Genomic DNA, 25,546 nt, shown 5'->3' on the forward strand with positions numbered 1-25,546 from the left:
ACACTGCATGGGCTTGCACCTGGTGCACTTGACCTTACTAAGACTTTTGCCTGATCTTCCAAACCAGGACTTCCCTTTGCCTAGCCTACAACTAGGACTTTCTCTTGCCTAGCTTACAACTAGGACTTTTCCTTGTCCAATCTTCCAGATCAGGACTTTCTTTGCCTAGTCTGACCGACTAGGACTTCTCGCTAGTCATCTAGTCTGACTAAACTTCACTCATATCCAAACATCATGTCCTGTTTGGATCAACCCCTTGGTTAAACTGACCAGACCTGGGTGTATTGTCAAACATCGAAACTCTAGGCAAGATCTAGTGCTTTTTACACCAACAAATTGGAGTGCACAATAAGAATCACCCGCTCCAACAACAGATCACTACACGCGAGGGGGAGGGTCAGTATTCCAGGAGAACTATCTAGCAAGTCCTGGTCGCACCCACACAGGCAGTGCGATAATACTCTCACCCACACAGGCAGTGCGATAATACTCTCACCCACACAGGCAGTGAGAGCCAACATGTTATGATGCCATGATGCACAGTTCAACAGATAACTACTACATCTACCAAGATATACACAATATCAATCATAATAAGTCAGCACAGATCAATAATAAATAAGGAGACTGTATTGATAGCAACAAGATCATATTAGGCCAACAGTAAGTATTAAGCAACGAATCAAGCAACGAATGTAATAAGAATAGCAACAGGATAATTAATAACAGATTTATACTAAATCATGCACTACAAAAAGACCTGTATTGGCCAAGTATAGGAGTACCGACCTGATAAGACGCACGTCAAATTAAGAACCTCTCCGTATAATAGGATCTACAAATCAAGGTCCTGTAATTTATAATAAACAACACTCACTAACAACAATATTATATTAAATTTTACAATAAAGTAAACCCCAACTGAATCTAAAGTTAATCTAACCAACCTCAATCAACCCATACCACACCTAATCTGATTAACACAATTTAATTGCAACATCTACAACTAAAATAAAATCCTATCAGAACCATAATCCACGATAAATTAAACTCATCTCCATCGAAACAACATACCCTTAACTAATCCATTTAAACTCATGCTAACCAAACATGAGTTAATTTCATTTACCAACTTCAACCGGGTCTAAACCAACCCAATCACAACCTAATCCAATAGATCAACCACAACCATTGAAACAAAATCCTAATCAACAACCAAACAAACCCAACAGCCTTGATCCAAAACCCAATAGCAAACCCTGATCTCAATCTAAAAATTAAATAAAATCAAATACATTCAACAGATCACAGCTCCACCCGAATTCTAAACAAAAAAAAACAACCTAACAGCATGAAAATCCCAACTGATTTTCAAGCTCATCCTCAACCTCCAGACAGCACAATAAACCCTAATTAGCACGACTCAACTATTAAATCAACCTAATCTAATGCACTTGAATTTAGTTTGGATCAGGTCAACCACCAACACCCCTCACCAACCGATCAATTCAACCAGCCATAAATAGAACGGTAAACCCAATCTCACCGAACCCAATAGCAACAAAAGTCCCAACCGAATCAAATGCCTGATCACCAACAAAACTAGCAAATAAGGAAGTTAGATCTTAAGGGATGTCACCTTCCAGTAGAATGGTAGCTATCCCGACTAGCAGGTGATGGATACTGCATGCGATGAATCTGGGGAGACAGTGAAGACATTTGGTAGCCTGACGCAAGTGACAGAGGAACCTTTATCTTGCGATTAACGGCAGTGAACTCTGCTTCTCAGACAGATCGTGAAGGTCGACAGTGGTAGGGCGGCGACGGCGGGCGTCGGGCGGTTGCACAACCTCGGCTAAGGTGACGGAGGATTGCGGAGGTCGAAATCAGTGGCGGTCGGGCTACGACGTCTGCTGCTTGTCTTCTCCATGTGGTGGGCGGCGGCGGGCGTCGGGCGGCTGCACAACCTCGGCTAAGGTGACGGAGGATTGCGGAGGTCGAAATCAGTGGCAGTCGGGCTATGACGTCTGCTGCTTGTCTTCTCCATGTGGTGGGCGGCGAAGGGCGCGGTGGCGCTAGTTTTCTCCATGCGGTAAGATGAGGAAGGCGGCGGTGGTATCCTCTTCAGGGCGGGTGGAGACGCAAGGCCGCAGTCGTCCGGCTATCTTCTTCGTGCGGCGGATAGCGAATAGGGTCGCGATTCAGGGGGAAAAAGGAATAAGACAAGCAATTTTAGGTATAACGAGGAGCTACAGTGGTTTTAAATCAGGATTAGGGTTTTGGGAAAATCATATCACGCGACACGGCTGAACTGGCGTAAAACCTATAGTTTACTGTAGCAATTGAACCGGTTACTGTAGCAAATCAGGTTCAACACAAAATCACTTGATTCACCAACCAAACAAACTTGGATTTGATCCAAACTAGTTTTGTTCAATCTATCTTCGCATGATGAATCTTCTCATCCCTTTTATTTTATTAAAACCTCTTCCATAATGAACTAAACCAAGTTGGTCAATATGGTTCAAAACTAAATCGTTTAGTTCACTAACCAAATGACCTCTAATTTGACCCAAATTGATTTCATTGATTTCGTCTTTGCAAGACGAGTCCCATTCTTTCTTCACTAGCAAATTTTTTCATAGCTTACAAAGATGGAGGAAGCATAAGTGGAGCAAACTGAAACAGTCAAATCGAGCTCGGGGTAAACTCAGGTCAAACCCAAGTTGACTGGATCCGGGTACCTGGATGTTATTCTAGGTGCTCCTATGTGTTCCAAGCGCTTAGATCCAGAAGAATCAGCCCAGATAATATTGAGGAGATCGGATCAAATTGGATCCTATCCAAGCACCTGGAAAGATCTATATAAGAGGCCTTAGCGTGAAGCACCAAGATACAACTTCTCTATGTCATACTCTTCATCCTGCAGTGCTTCTGAACGCGAATGAAGCCAGGCTTGTGTAATCGGGGAAGTTTTAGAGGAGTGTGCAGCACTCAGGACTTCCAGATCGGCTTCTGTTGGGATGTATATCAGAATCCTAGCTGTGTGAATAGACATTCTGAAATAAGAATCACATTTGATCAATATTTTGCAAGTGTCCATTTAATCTATATTGTAGATAAGCATGGTGTGCGGAGTCACACACAGAAGACCATGTTATCAGTCCCTTGTAGATTATAAACAGTGTTCACAACTAAGATGGATTGGACAAACCATTGGAGTGGTTGTAGTGTAATTTGGTCTTAGTCTGTCATGACTATAGAATTACACTAGTACACTAAGTGTGTATTGAACAGGACCATCTGAGGATTGTTCGATTTATACTGACTATATAATCAAACTAAACCTCTGTTACTATAGATGTACATGCTCTTAATCCTGATATAATAACAAACACATGTGCATAGTATGTACTTCTTTAATTCATCAAAGGGTGAGATTTAGAACGATAAATCAAAAGACCCGATGAGTTGGGAAGTAGTATTATGCACATGGTGTGTTGTTGATTATAGAAGGAATCTGTGTCCTATAATCTAGGTTGATGATGTCCCCTTGAGGAGCTCATAAGGATTATCATGTAAACCCTGCAGGTGGACTTTGTCCGCATGATAATAAGGTTGAGTGGTACTACTCTTGGATTAGATGTCGATTAAATATGAGTTGTCAGTAACTCATTTAATTGACGGACATACAATATCTTAAACACAGGGAGACTAATGTACTTGTAGTAAGAAGGAGCCCATATTATAATATGGGATTGGTGCGGTAGTGCAATAATAACTCTCTAGTGGAATGAGTTATTATTGATAAACTCAAGCTGTATGTTCGGTGAAGAACATGGGAAGCTTAAGTCTATCAGGAGACTAAAACCAATTCCTCCTCTAGGTCCCTGCTATAGCCTCTGGGAATCCTCAAGTCCACCTTGGAAGAATTCGTGAAGAAACAAGGCATTCGAGCTCATGCAAGGAGGTGTAATCGATCAGTTGATCGATTACACACCTTGATAATCGATCAGCTGATCGATTACCAAGACTCCGGGCAGATTGACTGGTAATCGATCAGCTGATCGATTACCAGTGTTAATGAGAAAAAGTTACAGAGTTTAATCGATTGTTTGATCGATTAAAGGTCGCGGGTTCGATTTGGTAACTTCCGAAATCATTCTAAAATTCTCCGATTTGATTGATTCAAATCATACCATGTTTATGACTCAAATTATACCATATTTGGGAGATGGCAAGGCTATAAAAGAAGGGGTTGCTTGGCTTTGAGAGATACACGAGTTTTATTCTCTTGGTGGCCGAGACCCTCTCGGCAGCCAAACTCCAACCCTTTCTTCTTCTTCTCTTTTCTCCAAGCAAAGAGAAGGAAGTTTAGCAAGCCATCGGAGAGGAGAATTCTGGTGGAGATATTCTCGAAAGGTCGTTGCCCACACAACGTTCGAGAAGAGGAGAGAGATACAGCAGAAGATCGAGAGGTCGTCTACATCCTTCAAGTCCGAATAAAAGGTATAATTTAATGTTTCCACATTAATTAAATTATACTTTTCATATTGGATCCTGTAAACCAAACACAAGAGCCCAATGATCTAAACGAGTCAATCAAACTTCATTTGATCGACTATGAGGGCAACTTGAGATCGTTTCCGGAAAATTTTAGTTATGCAAGAATCTACCGGAACGGTTTTTCAAGACTTTCCCATCAGCTTCGACATAATTATTTGGTTTATTATTTTCTTTTAGTCTTACATTTATATTTCATTATTATTGATTGGACTATAAGATGAGTTTTCTACCTCCGGACAATCATTTGGAAAAGGAGACCACTAGTGGATAGGCGCCTCCCGTACATAGGCATTGGGTGTACTAACCCCGGGTGGTTAAAACTAAGTAAATCCTCGAGTCCTTTGTTTATTTGCTAATTCTACTGCTAAGTTTCTTTGATAGTATGAACGAACGAGAAGTACGCGCTATTCACCCCTCCCCCCTCTAGCGCGCCCCAACGATCCTACAGTTTGTCCCATAAGTCTTTCACACTTATAAAAGGACCAATTTGGTTGAGCTCTTCCTTTGTTAGACCGCATTAGAGTGTCTAGGCTTCTTTGGCATCAGTCTTAATTTTACGCTTTATAGTTGCATCCCACTTCTTGCAAGGCTGTGGAATGTCATCGTTGTCCATTAGAAGTGTAAACCGTGTCTGGATTACAATCCACATTTTCACCTGCATTTTGAGGTGGTACTCCATTTTACCCTTTTAGTAGATGAAGTCTTCTTCTGAGAATAGTGGAGGTTTGGCATTGCTATATCCTTCTTGATGGGCCATGTATCTTGCACACATAAAACTAAAAAAAATATACCAAGACTTGGTCTTTGATTAGTAGTGCAGGAGAAATAAAAATCAAAAAATTAGAAAAGAAAATTGAATAAGCTTGATTCGTGGTTGCACTAAAATTGAGCACCTCTCGCTCTGATACTAATTGTAGGATCGAGTTAGAGCGTTAGACAGAGGTGAATAGCGTTTTATCACTTTTTCACTCTTTAATCAATTTGTGCGTAAATCAGCGTATGAAAGTATGCAAAAATAGAAAGTACATCGGAAAAAAGAAATAAGAATACTTTTATTTTTACTTGATTCACAGTCACGGGCTGCTACTCCAAATCCCACGATCTATGATCATTTCTAATAGGCAATCCAATATAAAAACTCCTCTCTTATGAGAAGAAATTTGTCGCTTTACAAAATATATTAGGATTGATAAACTTATACCGTCGTAAACTCTTAAGTACAAAAAGCAACAAAGTAAAGTTACCGACTAAGAGTATTAGGATTATAAATCGTCGGTCCAACTTCTCAGCATTATGACGACATTTTGGATTGGATGTTTATGTGCAGGAGGTCGTCATAGAAGTGTACGAAGTTGTTTTTAGGGTTCTCCCTCGTAGCTATTGTAGGATCGTTATAACACGCTAGAGGGGGGTGAATAACGTGTTATCGCTTTTTTGAAATCATTCGTTCTAACGAAGAAAACTTGTAGCGAAATATTAGAAAATAACACAGGGGACTCGCGGATTTTTACTTGGTTCATAATCTCCCATGGTTAGTATGTCCAAGGCCTATGTACGGGAGCGCCTGTCCACTAGTGGTCTCCTTCTGAGTCTTTGTTTGGAGGCCAAGAAACCAGTCTTATAGTCCGTATAAATAAAAGCAAGTAATTAAAGAACATAAAAAGACTGAAATAAAAACAAACACTTTCATCGATTCTGAAAGTCCTGAAGCACCACACACTCCTCTTGGATCTTCCCCAGTTGCAAGCGTTTGGCCTTGTTCGCGTTATAGAACCACTTCTACAAGGAGAGGAAGGCTTGGAATTGATATTCTGGATGTGCACGTCACCCCTCCTTTTATAGCATGCTTAAGTCAAATTGAGACAATCTCAAGTCGACTCCATGTAAGCTTGATCCTCTTTTTCCACGGCTGACTTGGCTTTCAGGTCGACTCGAGTCCCTACTCAGGTCGACTCAAAGTAGACGTGGCATATCTTGATAAACATTGGCTTCCACGGCTCTTATCTTGTGCTCAGGTCTACTTGACTCCAGCTCAGGTCGACTCCATCCACTCAAGTCGACTTAAGTGACCATTCAGGTCGACTGGAACTTTTTTGACTTTGGTTTGACTTGAGTTAACCCGGGCTTGGTTCAGCTGCCTTTGTTTGCTTCACTTCTGCTATCTCCATCTTGCTTCTAGCTCCTGGTTCTTGCAAGACAAGCATGCAAACAACCAAGCAAACTAAACCTTATCTTGTGGATCTAACTTCGGATTTCTACCGTATTTTGGGTTAGTCTGACGCCTACTGTTCCATTCTGGGAACGCGCCCTTACCTACTCCACTCGGGAGAAATTTTGTCAACAAGTCCTCTAGACTTGTTGTATTTCCTACTTAGCCATGGTCCCCGACCCCCAAAAATTTTCTATTGCGGCTCGATCCTCTAGACCAGCCCAGACTTTTGCTACGACTTGATCCTCCAAACCAGCCCAGACTTCACCAATCCTCTAGTCCTCCTAACCGTACCCGATTGGATTTGGCCATGCTTTCCGGTCCTCTTGACACTACATGAACTTGCACCTGGTGCACTCGACCTGCTATGACTTTTACCTGATCCTCCAAACCAGCACTTCTCTTTGCCTAGCCTACAACTAGGACTTTCCCTTGCCTAGCTTCACTCACCAGGACTTCTCTTGCCCGATCGTCCAGATCAAAACTTTCATTGCCTAATCTAACCAATTAGGTCTTCTCGCTGTCATCGGACTAGACTTCACTCACATCCACACATCCAAACATCAAGTCCTGTTTGGATCAACCCTTAGTCAAACTAATCAGACCTAGGTGTATTATCAAACATCGAAACTTTAGACAAGATCTAGTGCTTCTTGCATCAATAATCTCCTTCTTTTTGATGTTTGACAATTTCTATATGATTAACTTAAGTTCCCTTCTCCCCCTTTTCACACATCAAAAAGATTTTTAAGTTTTAAGCTCATTCTCTCTTGCACCAACAATAATGGTAATGTCTATGGTCACAACTAAGTTTTGACAGTTCTTGAAAGATCATGGTAAATTTTTAAAAAAAATAATTTTGAAAGAGTGTTTCAAAAATAATGTTGAAAATATAATAATTCATCCTAAGTTTTTAGAAAACCAATTTTGAAATAGTTTTTAAAAATTTTGAAAGATTTTTTTATTATAAAAAATAGTTTTTCAAAAGTATTTTCAAACTAGGTAGATTTTTAAAAAATTATTTATTATCCTTTCAAAATCGAGACTCTTAACCAGACACATTCTCAGGACTCTTTGTTAACCACAAAGCAACCTCCCTGTGTGTCTTAGAGTTTGACCCAAATCAAAATGATAATATATAATATAATTTTAAAAAAATTTATTTTGAAATGATTTTCAAAAACTAATTTTTAGGGGCTTAAATAAATTTGAAATAATTTTACTTTTCTGATTTGGACCTCCCCCTAAATCTGATACTTCCTTAGGGCTCCTTGTTAACCACAAGGCAAACTACCTAAGTATCTTAGAGGTTAATCTAAATCAAATAGAGTAAATAATTTTATAATTTTTAAAATATAATTTTTAATTAAACTTTTAAATCTGGACTCCCCCTAAATCTGACATTCCTTTAGGGCTCCTTGTTGACTACAAGACAATCTCCCTATGTATCTTAGGGGTTATTCCAATTTAAAAGAATAATTTATAATATATTTTGACAAATAAGATTTTCTAAAAATAATTTTAGTATTTTTTTAAAGTTAGATTTAAGAGGTTTTTTTTTAAAAATAAGATCTTTCAAGAATGACCTCCCCCTGAACTAGACACTCTCTTAGGACATTCTTGTTGACCATAAGGATTTTCTGCCTATGTGTCTTAGGGTGTTGACTTAGTGTTGACCTAGAGGTTTGTATCTAAGTATTGGTCAACTAATTTTTTAAATATATAATATTTTGAAAGCTTTATTATAGATACATCCAGCAAGCATGAAACTCAAGTAAATGTCAAGTTTTTCAAAAATAGTTTTTATAAAAATATTTATAATAATTTTTGAAAACCTTTTTCAAAATATTGTACTTTAATTGTCTTTATCATCTCACTCATACTAAGTGTCGCAATACATGGCATACACGGGTAACCTTATGGGTTATGTGAGATGAGTTGTCAATTTTATCTTTATTAATTTTAAGTTAAGTTCTATTGAATGTTTGACCTTGTGTTAGATTCAAGTTTAACCGTTAATCAATTAAGTCCACATTTCAAAAATCAGTTTCCAGATAGTGGCGAAGCATAGAGGCCTTCTTCGGTATTGGAACAACGACCACGTTTTAAGATAAAACTGATTCAAGAAATTATAACCTTAACCAATTTCTTGAGAAACCTTGGTCTAACTAGTCTAGGATGTGGCGAGGTAGCTTCGATCAGTTTCACTTAGCTAAGTAGACCAAGCAAGGTACTCCTTACCCCACTTGACTACTCAGACCAAGCTTCCCTAACGTACTATCATCTCACCCCACCCTGGTACTATGTTTGCAAGTATCAACCATTCATGTGTCCTTAACTAACCATTCTAGATTAAGCGATAAGGAAACATGATGACATGACATTTATATGCAATTAAAGTAAGACTTATGCATAAGCATTACAAGTATGCATGAGTCAAATAATTCAACAATAATTTTTAATTTCTAATAATGTATCAAATTCTCGATTTGATACATTTCGTGTGGACCAGAAAATGTGTCAATCCACTTTGACACACTTTAAATTTTATTTAAATTTTTGTTGCATTTGGTAATATTTTAAATTAATTTCATAATTAAAAGTAATTTTTAATTAAGTTCATGGACTTTTAATTGATTTCAATTAAGTTATGTTTAAATTTGAATGTTTAATTTAAGTATTGAATTTTACATTTTAATTTCAAATTTTGAATTTCAAATTTTAAATTTTGAATTTTAATTTTAAATTTTGAATTTTAATTTTAAATTTTGAATTTTAATTTTAAATTTTGAATTTTAATTTAAATTTTAATTTTTTTTATTTTGAATTTTGAATTTTAATTTCAAATTTTGAATTTTAATTTTAATTTTGAATTTTTTTATATTTAATTTATTTGAATTATTTAATATTTCATAATTAAAAGGTACACAATTATAGTTAATTTTATTATTTAATTTCAAATTTTTAATATTTAATTTATTAATTTTAATAAAATTGTTTAGTTGAATTTTTCAAATTAATTTTGAATATTTAAGTTTAAGTTAAAGGGTTTTAATTAAAGTTGAATATTTAATTTTTCTAAAGTTAGATTCTTAAGAATTTTTAAAATTTAATAAATTTTTATTTAAATCTTGATGAGGATTTAGTTTAGTTTTTTATTTAATTTGAGAACTTAAATTTTTAAGTTGATTTAATTACATTTGAATTATTAAATGGTTGAATATTATTTAAAAACTTGGTTAAATTTTTATTTATTTGAGATAGAATTAATTGCATTTAAAATTTGAATTGGTTAAATTTGATTAGTCAGATTGAATTATTTAATTTAGATTTAAATTTAAATTAGATGAGTTTTCATTGTCGATAATTTTTCTAAAATTTGAATTTTTAAATTTAGAATTATTTAAATTTGACTTAATCTAATTTTTAATAAAAATTATTTGAACTTTTCCTTGAGATTGTATGGATGATGATTTGTAGCCGAAAACCTCTTGATCTTCTGTTGTATTCCTTTTCTCTTCTTGGACGTCGTGTGGGCGACGATCTACCAAGAGAATAACCACCCAACTCCTTCCTTTCAAGCCCCTAGCCACCTCCTCTTCTTTCCTTCCTTGACCGCCGGTCCTAAGGGGATGAGATGAAGGGAAAGGGCGCCGGCCCCAAGGGGATGAGAAGAAGGTAAAGGGCGCCGACCCTAAGGGATTAAAGAGGAACTTGTTGAATAGGGGCGCCGACCCTAGCAAGGAGAGAACCAAGTTATTTTGGGCGCCTCCTCTTCTCTCCTCTCTTATAGATGTCGCCGGCCCTAAAAGTAACAAAATTAACAGAATTCTGTTTAGGATTAACAAAATTCTATTTAGAATTAACAGAATTCTGTTTAGGATTAACAGAATTCTATTGGGTGGATACGAGACTTTATATAGAGGCTACAACAGAGACCTAAAGGAGGAATTGGTTTAGGCCTCTTAATGGGCTTGGGCTTCTTGTGTTCGGCCCAAACATCCAATTCAAGTCCATCAATAATAACTCATACCACTAAAGGGTTATTATTGAACTACCGCATCAATCGCATATTACAATATGAGCTCCTTCTTATTATGAGTGAATTAATCTCCCTGTGTTTAAGAAAATGATCCCAATAGCCCCATTGACAATGGGGGTCCATTACGAAAGTTTCCCAAAGGGTAAATCTCTCTGTGTTATATGTTACTTAAATGAGTTATTGACAACTCAATTAATTAACATCTAATTCCAAGAGTAGTACCACTCAACTTTATTATCATGCCGGACTAAGTCCACCTGCAGGGTTTACATGATAATCCTTATGAGCTCCTCAAGGGGACATCATCAACCTAAATAATTAGGACACGGATTCTTTCTATAATCAACAACACACCATATAAACAGCACTATCTCCCAACTCATCGGGCATATTGATTGAACAGATAAATCTCACCCATTGATAAGTTAAAGAAATAAATACTAAGTATACGTGCTTGTTATTATATAGGGATTAAGAGAACGCACATCCATAATAACAAAGGTGTTATTATTTTATATAGTCAGTATAAATCGAACAACCTTAAACGGTCTTGCTCAATGCATACATAATGTATTAGTGTAATTTTATAGTCAAGATAGACTAATACCAATTACACTACAACCAATCCAATAGTTTATTCCAATCCATCTTGGTTGTGAGCTACTTATTTATAATTTATAAGAGACTGATAACATGATCTTCTATATGACACCACACACCATGTTATCTACAATATAAATTAAGTGGACAACTACATTAACATATATAAAGAATATAAAATATAAACATTTGATCAAAGTGATTCTTATTTTAAAATAGATGTTCATACAAAAACTAGATTTATAGTATACATCCTAACCATTAAGGGATGAGACACTTACACTTTTGAATTTATCCTAATGACTGATAAAAATTTCTCCTAACACTGAATCAATTTCCTCTTCTTTTTCTTTTTCTTGCTTATTAGGTTTTTCAAATGTATACTATGTACTTTGATAACGAACCAATGTATCTCAACTTATATTAATGTGATAATATGCAATAAATGTCATTGCAAAAATTATGATTAATCGACAAATTCAAACATGAATAAAAACTACATTATAAGGAAAACAAATTCAGTCAAACAATAATAAAACTACATGATTTCTACCTCTTTTAATGATAAGGGTACAAAAATACATGATTTTTTTATATTAATCATGTATTGTTTATCTCAATAATTAGGTCATGGGAATATAGACATATCTATAAAGAGGTAAATGAAATGGATAATTAAATTGATTATGACGAGATAGATTTCATTTTTTATCGATAAAAAAGTTTATCTCAATTCAATCACAACAATAATAAGACTATGTATACCTCAATCTACACTAGCATTAAATGTCAACATAAGATGATAAACTCTTGCCAAAATAATCTCTATCGCAATGGCATATCCGTGTGATCTTTCTTCATTAGTTGTGTAATGGCATCGTGGTGCAGTGTCCAGTGTCCAGTGTCCAGTGTGTCGGCAATCGAAATCGACATGCCTAGTGTCCGGCTGGGCTGGTCTAATTTACTGCATATTATCACTCGAGCGTTTTCTTGGTTGGGTTCGGGTGTTGGGGGGACGATGGTCTCTGAATCAGGGGTTTGACTCCAATATCGTTGAACCCTAAAGCCTGAAGCCTGACACCGAAGCCATGGCTGTCGTTTGAATTTTCCAAAAATGCTAGAAAGCTTCTTCGCAGCGAGGTCAAGTCAGTGCAGCGTTACTGAAGCCGTCCCTCCCATCACCCTTCTTTCCGGCCCTCGCTCCTGGTTTCCCTCTTCCTCCTCATTTTCTTCTTCTTCTTTCGCTGATTCCGTTATTTGATTCTTTCACTGAAAATGAATCAGTGGGAAGACTTCTATCTTGTTTCAATTCGCTATCAACCGCTCCCGGGAGAGTCGTGGAAATGTGGTTTTCATATGCAACAAGAGGAGGCTGGAGTACAAGCCACCCTTTTTGTCTCAGGCATTCAGTTTGGATTGTGAAGCCTATTTCGTTTTGAGTTTGGATGCTTTTTCTCCTTTTATCGTCTTTATGTTTTTTTTTTCTGTGCTGATCCCTTTATTTTTCCTGAAATCTTTATTTTTTCTTTTCCAGGACGGTGTCCCATCTGCTGATGTGCTTGAAAGAATAGAAATGAAGTAAGATATGCTTACTTCACTTGCTTCCTCTTTGCATTGCATGTCTACTTGTTTAGTATAATGGAACCGCTATCTAGAGTTATTGAGTTTGATTTTATGCCTTGTTTTTCTAGAATCCTCAAATTTGGCTACCCAGAATTACCCTCAGTTTCTTCCGCTTTTCATATAAATAAATAGCAGATTGTTATCAATTTTTGCTGCTGTTTCTAGGAAACTGATCGAACTCCTCAAATGCATTCAAGAGGTGTGAGTACACCAGAGAGTTTAAGGAGCTTACTCGAAGCTTTGAATTTTATTCTGTGGGGAGTAGTAGAATAACCCAAAGTGCGGATGTCTTGATCATATTCAAGCAGGGGTGTGATGAATGACTATCAAAATTTATGGGAAGGTTTATTGAAGCTTCAAAACATATATAATTTATGTCCAACCGCTTGATGATAGCCTTTAAGATGCCATTTAAGCCACCAAAAAATTTCACATTAATAATATAAAAATCATCCAAAAAATTTAGTATGATGCAGGAGAGGGTCAATAAATATACATACTACTGTAAATGATGTGATGCAAAAAGATATCAAACTGAAGTCGGGAAGGATTGAGGAGTGCAAGAGAATTTGACCATATGATTATGTAAAATGCCAAGGGACTTTGGAAGGTGGCCCAAGTGATGAGAATCTGAAACCAAGGTGATCAAGAGAATTTGATCGAGTATTCCTCAGTATGAGATGTTCATAGAAATTAAAGATAAAAATTTATTGCTTGAACGTCACAAGGTTTATTTATAATGCACAAGATGGAGAAGACAAAGGATTGCAAATACCATCAGGAATATGGACATAAAATTGATGATGCTTCACTTTAAGTGTTAGATTGAGGGTCCGATCAGAATAGGCTACTTGAGTAAGTTTGTCAGGCAGAAAGGGAGGAGACATAGTAAGATCAGGGAAGCCCTACAATCCAGTTCAAAAACAAATAGACTTGATTAGATGGCCAACTACTGATGGGGAAAGTAACAAGAAGTCCAAGTCATATATCAGGAAGAAGCTTTGTGTTTTGTTCTACATATAGAGTTTGTGTATAGTTGGGATTTAACCTTTTACAATGGAAGAGACATGAGGAATAAACTTGGATCATCAAAATACTCTTGTTGTTTGATCCTAGATTGCTGACTGCTTGGTAAAGAAGGCTGTGGTAGACATTGGCAGCTAAACTGATATGCTGTATTAAGAAGAGATATTCTTGAGGTGATCTGGATGATAGAGTACTGCTAGGTTCATAAGGAATATACATATAACATTAGGAACTGTTGATATATTTATGATCTCAGGAAAGGAGCTCTGTGTTTGAGCTGTGGAAGTGAGATTTTAGTATTAGACTTGCCATTAGCTTATATAATGTAATTATAGGATGGTTGACTCATACACAAAATAAGCACAAAATTTCTAAGTGATTAAATAGAAAGAGATGCATGAAAAAGATACATTTGTTTCCAAGTGAGTATACAATTAGCTTTCAATCTTTATATCACTAGTTGATGAGCATATATATTTATATTTACCTTTATTCATTTTCACAGTTGTTACTACAAAGATATTCATTAAGAAATAAATCACTAGAGCCATGTCCACAACATATAACATCCATTTGATAGATAGACATAGGTTCTCTTTGGTGATAGATAGCAGTATAAGAGAGTGTTAAAAATTGACTAGATGTAACATATAAAATATAGGCATGATGTAGGCTAAACCCGCATAGTCCACTGGATGGAAAAAGCTTTGATCATGTAGATAGGCTTAGAAATTTTGCTATTAGTGTTTGTCAATTTTTATATACGAGGGTTATTTCATTTTTGAGTTTACACATTTAAAGCAATTTCACATCCTATAGCTTTATTAGCCTTAATGGACTAAGCCATAAGTTATCAATCTTACTGTAAAATTGACAACGCTTTATTTTATGTTTGAAGGCTAGATTGTTGCACAATAAGTCATGTGCCAATTGGTGTTGAGCTAAAACTCAATGAGGAAGTGAGGAAGGTAAAGCAAAATATAAGGATAAGTATGATTGAGAAGATAAAATGTGCACGAAAGTTTTTATTAAAAACATTACCTCAAATGTGATCCCATATGATATCTTGTTTTTAAGCCTAAACATAAGAGAAAAAAAGGAAAATTTACCATTGCATAGAAAATTACCTAAGGTACTTAGGTTGCTCAAGGAGGGATCAATCATTTCCACTTGTCGAAGGAATGGCCACTTGACCAAGTTGTGATCCCGTGCCATTCTGGAGGAAATAGGCACAAAACAAAGAGGAGAAAATAAGAAGGATAGTTTGGTTATAGGAATATAAGAAGGGTTTTAAATAACCTAAGTGACTTATAATTCTATTAAACCTAACAAAAATATGACTAGGTCCAACTATGCATATGCTTGGTTCAACTCTAAACTAGTTAAAATAAGCTTGATTTGAATTCAATCTTGATCACAATGCTCACCTAATGATCCTAACCAAACCCTAATCATGTCCCATCCCACTGAAAGAAATGTGGTCTTTAAATTTTGTACATGTGGGGAATGAACGTGCATTTCAAGTATGCATCTCATCTTCGTGCTCTTACGCAACCTCCAAACTTTTACTAGGCGAACATATTATTGTTTATATAATGTCTTTGCATTCTAAGATTGTATTGGAAGCTCCTCATAGGTCGAACCATAATATGAGTTAGACAACGTACATTCGTAATATGAAATATAAAATATTATTATTATAAATAGACTCTATTAAATGAAGATAATTTTCTTAATTGTTTCTAAAATCTAATGCACATGCACATGCACATGCACATAGAAGGTCCTTTGAGTCACAATAGTGTGCTTAACTGCCCTTGTGTTTGAGGGCGGAAAGTAGTGCAAAAGTTAGAGTCTAGAATTAAACACCCTTTTGAAAATTCTATTAAAATCTCAAGGTAAAGCAAGTATCACAGTATGAAATGGTATTCAGAGAAACGACATGCAGTCTACTGATCTCCTTGCGATATAGCTTAACTAGATTACTCCATGAGTTTGTGCTACGAATGGACAAGAAATGAGTAGATTTAGTTAAGGAGTCAACAACCATCCAATTGAATTTTGTCCTCTTTGGGTCATTAGTAGATACTGTTGAAATCTATAGTGGTATGTTTCCACTTTCACTTTAAAACTCTGACCTTCTTCTGAAGTAAACTTGCTTGCCTTTGATGCCATAGGTTGATTTGTTAACAGACCAAACAGATAGCTACAAATTCCTAATGTCCTTTTTGATGGCTGGCTACCAATCAATTGCTTTAGATCCTTACATCATAGTATTGTTTAGGCAAACAACATGCCTCAATTGATGGGCTTTTCGAAAAGGTATGCCTTAGAGATTCATAATGTGTCTCAAAATCACAAAGATCCATCAATATCATGAGAGAATTCTTGCTTAGGGCATAACTCCACTTCACTAGTAACTGCTCCTCAAGCTGGCACCTCTTAATCCATCAATTATAGGTGATTGAGCAATCAAACAAATAGAAAAACCTAACTTAGTCTGGTCCATCTCAACAAGATCCAAAAGAATTGTCTAATCAAATCAGTAACTACCACTTATCATGTCAAAACCCTGCAAAATTTACTTAGACTATCTGCCATTGCATAGCTTTTCCATGTTTATAACTAATAGTGCAGTCATAATTCTTAAAGAGCTACATCAATCTTTGTATAAGATTTAACTTTTTTTGATACAAAAGCTTACTTTTTGTATCTTTTAGAGAAAATTTTGAAAATTCCACTTGTGGGTTAAGCTTTTATGCTTGCGAAATGCATTAGTGTTGGTCAAGGTTGGTGCTTTGGACTTGTCCTCGAAAGTGTAGAGGCTTATATTATGCTTGTAAAAATTACATCAGTGTGGGGTGAGTTAAGGTTGGTGCTTTGAAGGTGTTATCTCGAAAGTGTGTAGAGGCTTACCCCATTATCTCGTGGATTTGATTGAACGGTGTCATTTCAAATGCTTCATAAGCGATGTAGTAGGAGCGTATCCAAACCACGTTATGTATGTATGTTGACATTGCCATTTATTGTCTTATGCATTTGCACACATTTATATTACTTTGGCTACGCTGTATACATTGTCGCACATGCATATTTAAAGATTTAGCATTGTCCATTTACCCACCTCTAGTTGGTCATTTCAATTCTATAGTTAATATCATAGCAGTCCACCACCACACTATAACTATTTGATCGAGGAAGTTTTGGCTATCAGAAGAACAAAGCAAAATTATTACCTCATAGAGGACTTTGATATTTGGATGGTGGTCATGAAAGCTTTCAAAATTTTGATGGAAAAAATGATAAAGAAATTGATATAGATAAATGAAGTGAAGAAGTAAAAAAGGAAATTCAAAGCAAACTCTAAAGCTATAGTGATCTTGCAATGTGAGCTCTTAGTGGAAGAATTAAGATGACACCATTTCTAAACATTGTGGAGAAAGTGATTAAATTACACTAAGGCAACTTTGACTTCAAGATAGCCAACAGAGTGCTATTGATGAATCAATTGTATAATTTTAAAATTCAAGAAGAACCAATGAATCACATTAAAGGGAGGATCAAGGATATTTATAATTGCTTGGTTGCACTGGGAGAGAGAGTGACAATCATGATTTAGTGTGCTTTACCTTGGAGGTATTTCCTTAGACACTACTATGGACCTCCATGGTAAATGATATAAGGTGTAAGAGATTTGAAGATAATTCATTAGATGAACTCCCGCTAAATAGAGCTCTATAAAAAGATAAATCAAAAAGGAAACCAAGAAAGGGACAATGCTTATGGCCTAAGAAGCTAACAAGGAGGATAGTTCCTTACCAAAATCATCTTCATCCACTTCATTATTAGAAAGTGATGAAGTTATGCATATTACTCATGTAGTGAGAAAAGCAATGCCGAAAGATAAAAAAACTGAGTACAACTGTACAAGTGACATCAAGAAGATGCTTAAGAAAAAGAGAAGAAACAAAAGAAAGAAAAAGATTAATATTTGCTTTGAATTGTAATGAAAAAGGACATATTTAGATAAATGTCCAAATTTTAAAGGACAAAACAATGAGTGTTAAAACAACACATTATCCTCCAATAAAGACCCACAGCTAAGAAAGTGCAACTATTTGGCTTTAATGGTGCTTGATGATTAATCATAAGTACTAGGGATGAGGAGGCAAATATAAATTAAGGGGAGCATTAAAGGTGAAAACCAAGGTTTGAAATCTCGTGCCGTATCGGACGATACGCACGAAATTTTTCGTTCCGACGAGGCACCGGCACCGGCACCGGCACAGCGCCGGCACACGAAATCCAGCCGGGAACGCCGCCGGAGGCGTCGCCCGGCCTCAGCGACGCCTCCGGAGGCATCGCGAGGCCTCGGCGACGCCGCCGGAGGCCCCACCCGGGGCCGGCGACGCCGCCGGAGGCGCCGCCCGGGGCCGGCGACGCCGCCGGAGGAGCCTCCCGGGGCCGGCGACGCCGCTGGGCCCGGTGATGCTCCGCGCTGGCCGCGATCGCGCCCCCGCGCGATTGCGCGATTTTTTTTTTCGTTTAAAACTTTAGGTTTAATTAGGATTTTAATAATTAACTCCTAGCTATAGTTCAAAATTATAATTTAGGATAGTTTAAATAGGTTTAAATAGGCTTTATTAAAACCTATAAAATTATCAAAAAAATTTTATTTTTTATTTTTAAATATTTAGATTAAATTTTTTATTTTAATTAATATATTTTATATTTTAAAAATACCGAAACTATACCGGCACGGTACGATACGGTACCGAAACTGTATCGTTCCGGTCCCGGACCGAAACTCCGGCACGGCTCGATATTTTAAACCTTGGTGAAAACAATTATAAGGTAAATTATCCCTATGTTTTGGTTGATACCTTGTGATTCCGATGCTACTCCAAGTCATTAGGCCATGCTTACATGACCTTATTCCAGTCTAACATTCCTACTCACACATACTAGACCTTAGAACCTGACCTCTCTTAGGAGCTCCCTATGTTGACCTTGATTTCCCGAGATCCTTATTCCACTTGTGACCCATCTAGAGTCGCCCTTGCAGTTATAGTCCATAATCAGACATGACCCACAAATTCATGGCTAGTAATGATCTAACAGTTAACATTAAGGGAGACAAATAAAATTTCTCATATTTTCTACTCTTTGTTTTTGCTTACACTACACTCTAATGACTTAAGCATTGGAGGGCTTTGCCAATGCCCTCTGACATATGATCTCATGTGCGTAGGACGACTCTCTACACCCACCTTAGCATCCAATGCATCAATAGATTTTAGCACCATCATTTTTAGTGTTGTATGTGGGAAATTGATTAAATTGAAGATGTTGAGATGACGATGACAAGATGAGTCAACCTGGAAGGTTACAGTTACTAGATTGACTGACACAACGAATCCTTGACAACAACTTGAAGACAATGACATGACCTTTTATTTTGGCGCAATTGACCTAGCTGATCACTATGACTGTGGAGGAATTCCTTTGGAGGATCACCACCAAGAACCCTCCCCTTTGGAAGCTCTGGCTAAAGAATTAGAGTCGTAGGCTGAGCATCCTTGGAAATCCATAGCCTAGAGCACTTAGAGGGGTTGTACTCACCTAGGCGATCTGAGAGATCCACTAGATGACCTTCGAGAGGTCCAAAGGCTGATGAGGGGAGTTGCGTCGCATAGGGGAACACCTTTCTCGGTATAAATTTTGGCTAAGGAGTTATTGGCCAACTTCATGTAACCATACGTGGGTGAAGGCTACAATAGATGGGAGAGTATAACTATTCCTCCAACCTCGAACACCACCTGTGTCGATTTGAGAACACCGTCTTTGTGTATTAATACCCAGATGGAGTGAAGTGTTTAGTCTTCTTGACGACTGTTGTTAGGCTAGGTAAATAGTGATTCAACATGCTGAAGTTAGTCTTTTGAGGACTTTAACTTTGTGTTCCTATGCTAGTTTGTCAACAACAAAAAATATCAAAAGATCCTTCTTAGTTTATTCAATTTGAATCAATAAGGGCACGAGTTACTTTGGGAAATATATCCAACGCTTCACTTGGGCACCTCTGGAGCTACCTTCTGTCATCCCCTGAGGTGTTGATCAACTGTAAAGGCCTTCGAGAGAGAGATTTCTTTTGATCTCTAGTAAAGAGGCCCCCGTCCAACTATGATGAGCTCCTTAGGCATGCTGAGAAATACATCAATGTCAAGTAGGTCTAATGGTTATAAAGGAACAAGTAGAAGATAGTTGCTCGACTTGTCGAGGAGCGGAGAGAAGGGCAGAATACCGACCATCGCCAATGGTCGACCCCTGACACTTTGTCCATTATACCCCTCAAGGTGTCTAAGGAAAGGTGTTGTGGATCTGCAAGGAGAACCGAGTACTCTTCGGCTAGGTGAAAGGACCTAGGAACCCAATTCGACCTTTTCTACTTTTTCCATCATGAGTAGGGTCACACCACTTGGGATTGCTAGAAGTTGGATTAGGAGATTAAACGGATCATCAGCCCAAATCCCCATATGAGTTTTTTCTAGTCTTGGAGAAGGGGCTCATAGGAGAGAGGGCAACCATCACATCGTTTGAGGTATGCACAAATGATTTCCTTTGTGATTGTGCCCCACAACCTACAATGTTATTCTAGGACACCTTGCTTTGTGTGCACTTATGGCAGTGGCCTCAATCTACCACCATAAGTTTACATTTCGGGTTTGGGGTTGAAGTTTAGGGAGGTATTGGTGAAGTTTATGATAATTAACAAGCTTTTCAGAAGTGTTATGTTGAGATCGTCCAGACAGACCTAAAAAATGCTTGTGTAGTTGGCAAATTGGAAATGACGAGGTAAAATGTGGCCACATGGTTTGTCATACCTAAGTTGTGAACTCTCAAAATCAAACATTCAACCTATAAATTCTAGTGTTTTCCTGGTTAAATACTATTGTCTCCCGTTTGTTAGATAGTCATAAATTACATAAGAGAGACACTTGAAACTCTTAAGCGTTTTCAAAAACAAATCTCTAGTAAATGTTTGCACTTTTGAACTTCGGGAAGGGGTGCAGACCTTGACATGGATTTAGAGTTGCTATTTCTGATTATCATGAGTGAACTCATTGCCTGATCAGATGACCTGAGTGGAAGATACAGATTTCTGGGGACCACAAACCACAGTTCTATGGTGGTAGCTTTTGCTCAGTTATGAGACCATATACCTGAAACATTACTGCCTCTTCAATCTTTTTAAGAAGGGCTTGTTTAAAAGAAATGTATATGAATTGAATTGTCAAAATGATTTTGGAGTTTAATTTCCACCTATTTGGAGGTTTTAACATTGAGCATTGCAGTGGCTTATCCAAACAAAACAATCAGATGCATCTAATTTTTAAATGAGTTGGGGCCTCAACATTATTCTGTTTGTAGGTACATTGAAGACTATGATGGAATGATGAAGTATTTTGCAGCGTTTCACCTGCACAAGACCTTTCCAGTTGCAATTATCATTGACGATTTTGATGATCATTTTATTGATAGGTAATTTCTTTCATTTTTTGTTGATTTATAGTCAAATGTGAAACAAATCAAAGTCATGGTGTAGCTAGCTATCAATTTCTGGTTACCCTCTTATATGAACATTGATACCCCATGCAATGTGCCAATTAGAACGAAGCTTCTGTCTATTGATCCATAACTGGACCACACAATTAACTAGTAGTCTAAATAGAATATTTGCAATTTTACAGCAACAACCTGTGATCACATTTAGTTCCTAAAATGTGTATTAATATCTATATGCCATTTCTTTCCTTGCATATGAGTATAATTTGGGGATAATAGTATATACACATATGAATGTTACATCTTGTTTCTGGTAGTAATGGACGAAAATTCCAACCCCTATTTATTACCTGTTTGTGCATTGTAACCTACTATGTCATTCATTTCTAGGACTTGTAAACAAAGATATGATAATGTAAGGGGTCGGGATCTAGCCATGGCCCGATGTCTTGCTTTATGTCGAGATGCAATACTACATGCAAAGTAAGAAACCCTTTGAGCTCAATATTTGTATTTTATTTAATTTCGAATTGTCTCAGTACTAGTACTGTGAAACTCATTTTTTTTCAAACATCTTATATGCATCTTTAGCCAAAAACTGGAAGCCCAAGCTTCGTGTAAACTTCTATTTGCCGACACGCACCAAGGAGACAACCCAAGAGTGCTATTTATCTATAAGAGATGGGTTCATTGCATCTTGACAATTCATGGTGAGTTTTTATAAATTATTAGTTTAAATAATTAATTCAATCACTTTCTTATCATGCTAGATGTTTTGTTCTTGTTCTCTAATTTTTTTTTTGGAATTGATCAATATAACTAATGGTGACACTAAGGCTATGCATTTTTTATTTTTGATGGGTAAGCGTGTATATGATTCAAAAGAGATTTATATTCCTAGCTGGATATACCTAGGCCAGGGCTTATGCCATAAGCCTTGAACATTCACTCATTCCTACCAAAAGTTGAGAGTATATGTTCAATGATTGAAAAACATGCACTTATATTTTTACAAACAGTTGCTCTATATTGTTGGTGCAGGGAGCATCAAAATCGAACCTATGTTTTGATGTTGGTAAAGGTCTAAAGTTAAGTAGAGTTTGTGTTGACGAACTGATCTAAGTGTGCTGGTAGCATAGGAAAGTCCTAATTGGAGGCTTGGTAGGGAAAACCCTAGTTGGAAGCTTGGTAATAAGTCTTAGTCAAATGGACTAGGCAAGAAGTCTTAGTCAGGTGGACTGGGCAGAAGTCCTAGTCAAGTGGACCGAGCAAGAAGTCTTGGCAGATCAAGGGCATGCACTATGTGGGAAGTTTAGGTGGGCCAGTGACCCAAACATCTAGCAGATCGTTGGGTCAGCGAGGCTCGGACATTGGAAGGAAGTATTAGGGGCCAGAGGATCAGATGCTGAGTAGAAAGTTCAACCAGGTCTGGAGGATCGGATAGTTGACAAAAAAGTAACTCTCTTGAGAAGAGTAGGTGAGGATACGTTCTCTTAAATAGAACAGTAGACGTCAGTCTAATATAAAGTTTCATTGGAAACTCAAAAGTTAAGACTAAACAGTTATGAAACTGTCAAAAACTTAATTTTCTGTAGTATATGTATAATGTACTAACTCTTTGATATAGGAAAATAAGTGGGAGGAAAAATAGACTCGGGGCGCTTGGATGGCTTGGACGCTCCTACTGAATCTGGGTGCCTGGATAATAATTTCCTAGCCAACGCATCAGATGAGGTGGCAAGCGGGGATTGGATGGAATACCTCACACTCCAGGTGTAGGATCGATGGACATGCTAGAGGGGGTGAATAACACTTTCGTTGTTCGTTTGTTCATTACTAACACAAAGATTGATAGCGGATATTAGAAAAATAAGAAAGGGATTCGCGAATTTATATAGTTTCTAATCTCTTCGGATTAGTACGTGCAAGACCTATACACGGGAATGTGCCTGTTTACTAATGATTTTCTTTTCGGAACTTTTCTAGAGGCGGAGAAATCCGTCTTACAATCCAAAATATAATAATGAAATACAAAATATAAGACTAAAAAGAAAGTAATCAAACAATCGTGTAGAGACCGATCCGGAAGTCTTGAGCGCAGCACGGCTTTCCTGGAGCTTCCCCGGTCGCACGATCTTGACTTCGTTCGCGTTCAGCAGCACCGTAGGATGAAAACATATGAGAGTATCAGTTGCCTTGGTGCTAGTCATATAGGCCATATAAAGACCTTTTCGGGCACCTGGATCCCTTTCTGGGCGCATAGATCCGATCCGATCCGGTTTCATCAGTCTTTATCGGGGCCAATTTCACTTGATCCGGGTGCCTGGAACATATAGGAGCGCCTGAACCTTCCGGGCGCCTAGATCACATCCAAGTGCTTGGATTTGCCCTAGTCCAGGCGTCTAGATCTCATTGGGTCGCCTGGATTATTCCGAGCGCCTGGATCCAATTGGGGCGCTCGGAACCAATTAATCGGATTTGACCTGAGTTGACTTCTGGACTTGGTTCGGTTGCTTTTGTTTGCTCCTTCCTTCCTCAGTCTTGTTTCCAGCTTCTGGTTCCTATAAGATTAACATTCAAATAAACAAGCAACTTAAACCTAACCATAGTTCGTCTGACCTACTAGGCTTACCTAAGCCTTACCCTGTAGGTCTAACCATTTGCACCGCTCCATCCTTCCATAGACCCATCTGTCTCTAGAATTATATAAATTATACCGTCTCTCAGTTCTCAGCTCAGGATGGAGCCGGTACCTAGGGCAGAGAACAATAGGAGAGAAGGGGGCACAAGTGATGGAAAGACAAACGAAGCAAGCTCTTTTATTAGAACACAAGAGGGAAGTAAGGCACGAGTATTGCTCGTCTACCTTGCAACCCATTACAAGTAGACTTAAATAGAGAAGGAAAAGATTAATCATCACATGCCGGGTGCTCATTGGGCCCCATCGTCACATGCGGAGATTCTTTTCTTCTCCCCTAAGTCAAGACACATACAAGTGGCGGGACAACGCCACTTACAAGAGCTTTACCAAAACCATGGGCTCAAAACTGTGAGCGCCACTGGTTTTACAAAACCAGGAATCCAAGTGGACCCTTGTTGAACAGTATGGCACATGGATGGCCACCTTAGGGTGCTTTTCAGGCACACTGTTCGACACGACAAAAGTAAAAGAGGGCCCTTACACATCGGCCCGACACACACACATGGATGCGTAGGGAATCCGGGTCCACCACGCTCCATTATTGACTCTAGTGTATAGCCTTCTGTCGGCTGGCTGTACGGAGCCGTCGCTGGTTCTTGCCTGACGGACCAACAACTCCGTCACCAATCTTCACGGCGTCTGTCGCGGTCGCTTTCCGTCTCTTGTATACAGGATGCCAACGGAAACGCCGTCTCCTTGGCCTCTCAGGTTCAGGTTTGATCCGGGTCGGGCTTGCTTTCTGGGCCGCGATTGGATTTGCTGCAGGTGTCGAGATGGCTTGAACAGTACAAGGCCTGCGGGCCTGCTTCTGCTCGGTTACCTTCCTCTTCTCCTGGCGTCGTCCTACGTCAGAGCTGTTCATCTTCTTCCATCGTTGGTAAGCCGATAGCGCTCGTGGAAGAGATGCAGAAGGCAGCAGTGGCGCTAGGTCACCACTTCCCCCACCACCTTCCGAAAAATGGATGGGACATCCATTTAATTGCCGGGAACAGTTGGGATCAGCTGACGGTTCATCGTCCCATCTTGGATGTTCTTCAGCCGTTCTACAGCTTAGGCATGTTGTAGAGGATGCTTCACAGGAGCATGTCGTGGCTGTCTCCCATGAAGATTCTGACTCTTCTGTAGATGCAGTCTCCCATTCAGATGTTGATGATGCAGAGGAGGTCCTGCAAGAGTCAGTACCGTCAGTGGAACCAGAATAAGTTTTACCTGA

The 25,546-nt window shown here is 38.0% G+C and overlaps 1 protein-coding gene across 1 annotated transcript in view; it reads left to right on the top strand.

Annotated features, from left to right (window-relative positions):
* Positions 1 to 12,488: 12,488 nt before the first annotated feature.
* LOC141831274 (uncharacterized) overlaps positions 12,489 to 25,546 on the top strand; it is a 29,436-nt gene continuing 16,378 nt past the window's right edge. The window contains exons 1-6 of the mRNA XM_074718678.1: positions 12,489 to 12,623; positions 12,702 to 12,819; positions 12,952 to 12,995; positions 21,498 to 21,608; positions 22,023 to 22,115; positions 22,224 to 22,342. Coding sequence (XP_074574779.1) covers positions 12,532 to 12,623; positions 12,702 to 12,819; positions 12,952 to 12,995; positions 21,498 to 21,608; positions 22,023 to 22,115; positions 22,224 to 22,342 — 577 coding nt within the window. The 5' untranslated portion in view covers positions 12,489 to 12,531. The remainder of the gene's footprint in view (positions 12,624 to 12,701; positions 12,820 to 12,951; positions 12,996 to 21,497; positions 21,609 to 22,022; positions 22,116 to 22,223; positions 22,343 to 25,546) is intronic.

Source organism: Curcuma longa, chromosome 6, assembly GCF_044706935.1.
Source record: "Curcuma longa cultivar G26 ecotype Majalengka, Jawa Barat chromosome 6, ITB_CL_G26_1.1, whole genome shotgun sequence".
NCBI classification, from domain to species: domain Eukaryota; kingdom Viridiplantae; phylum Streptophyta; class Magnoliopsida; order Zingiberales; family Zingiberaceae; genus Curcuma; species Curcuma longa.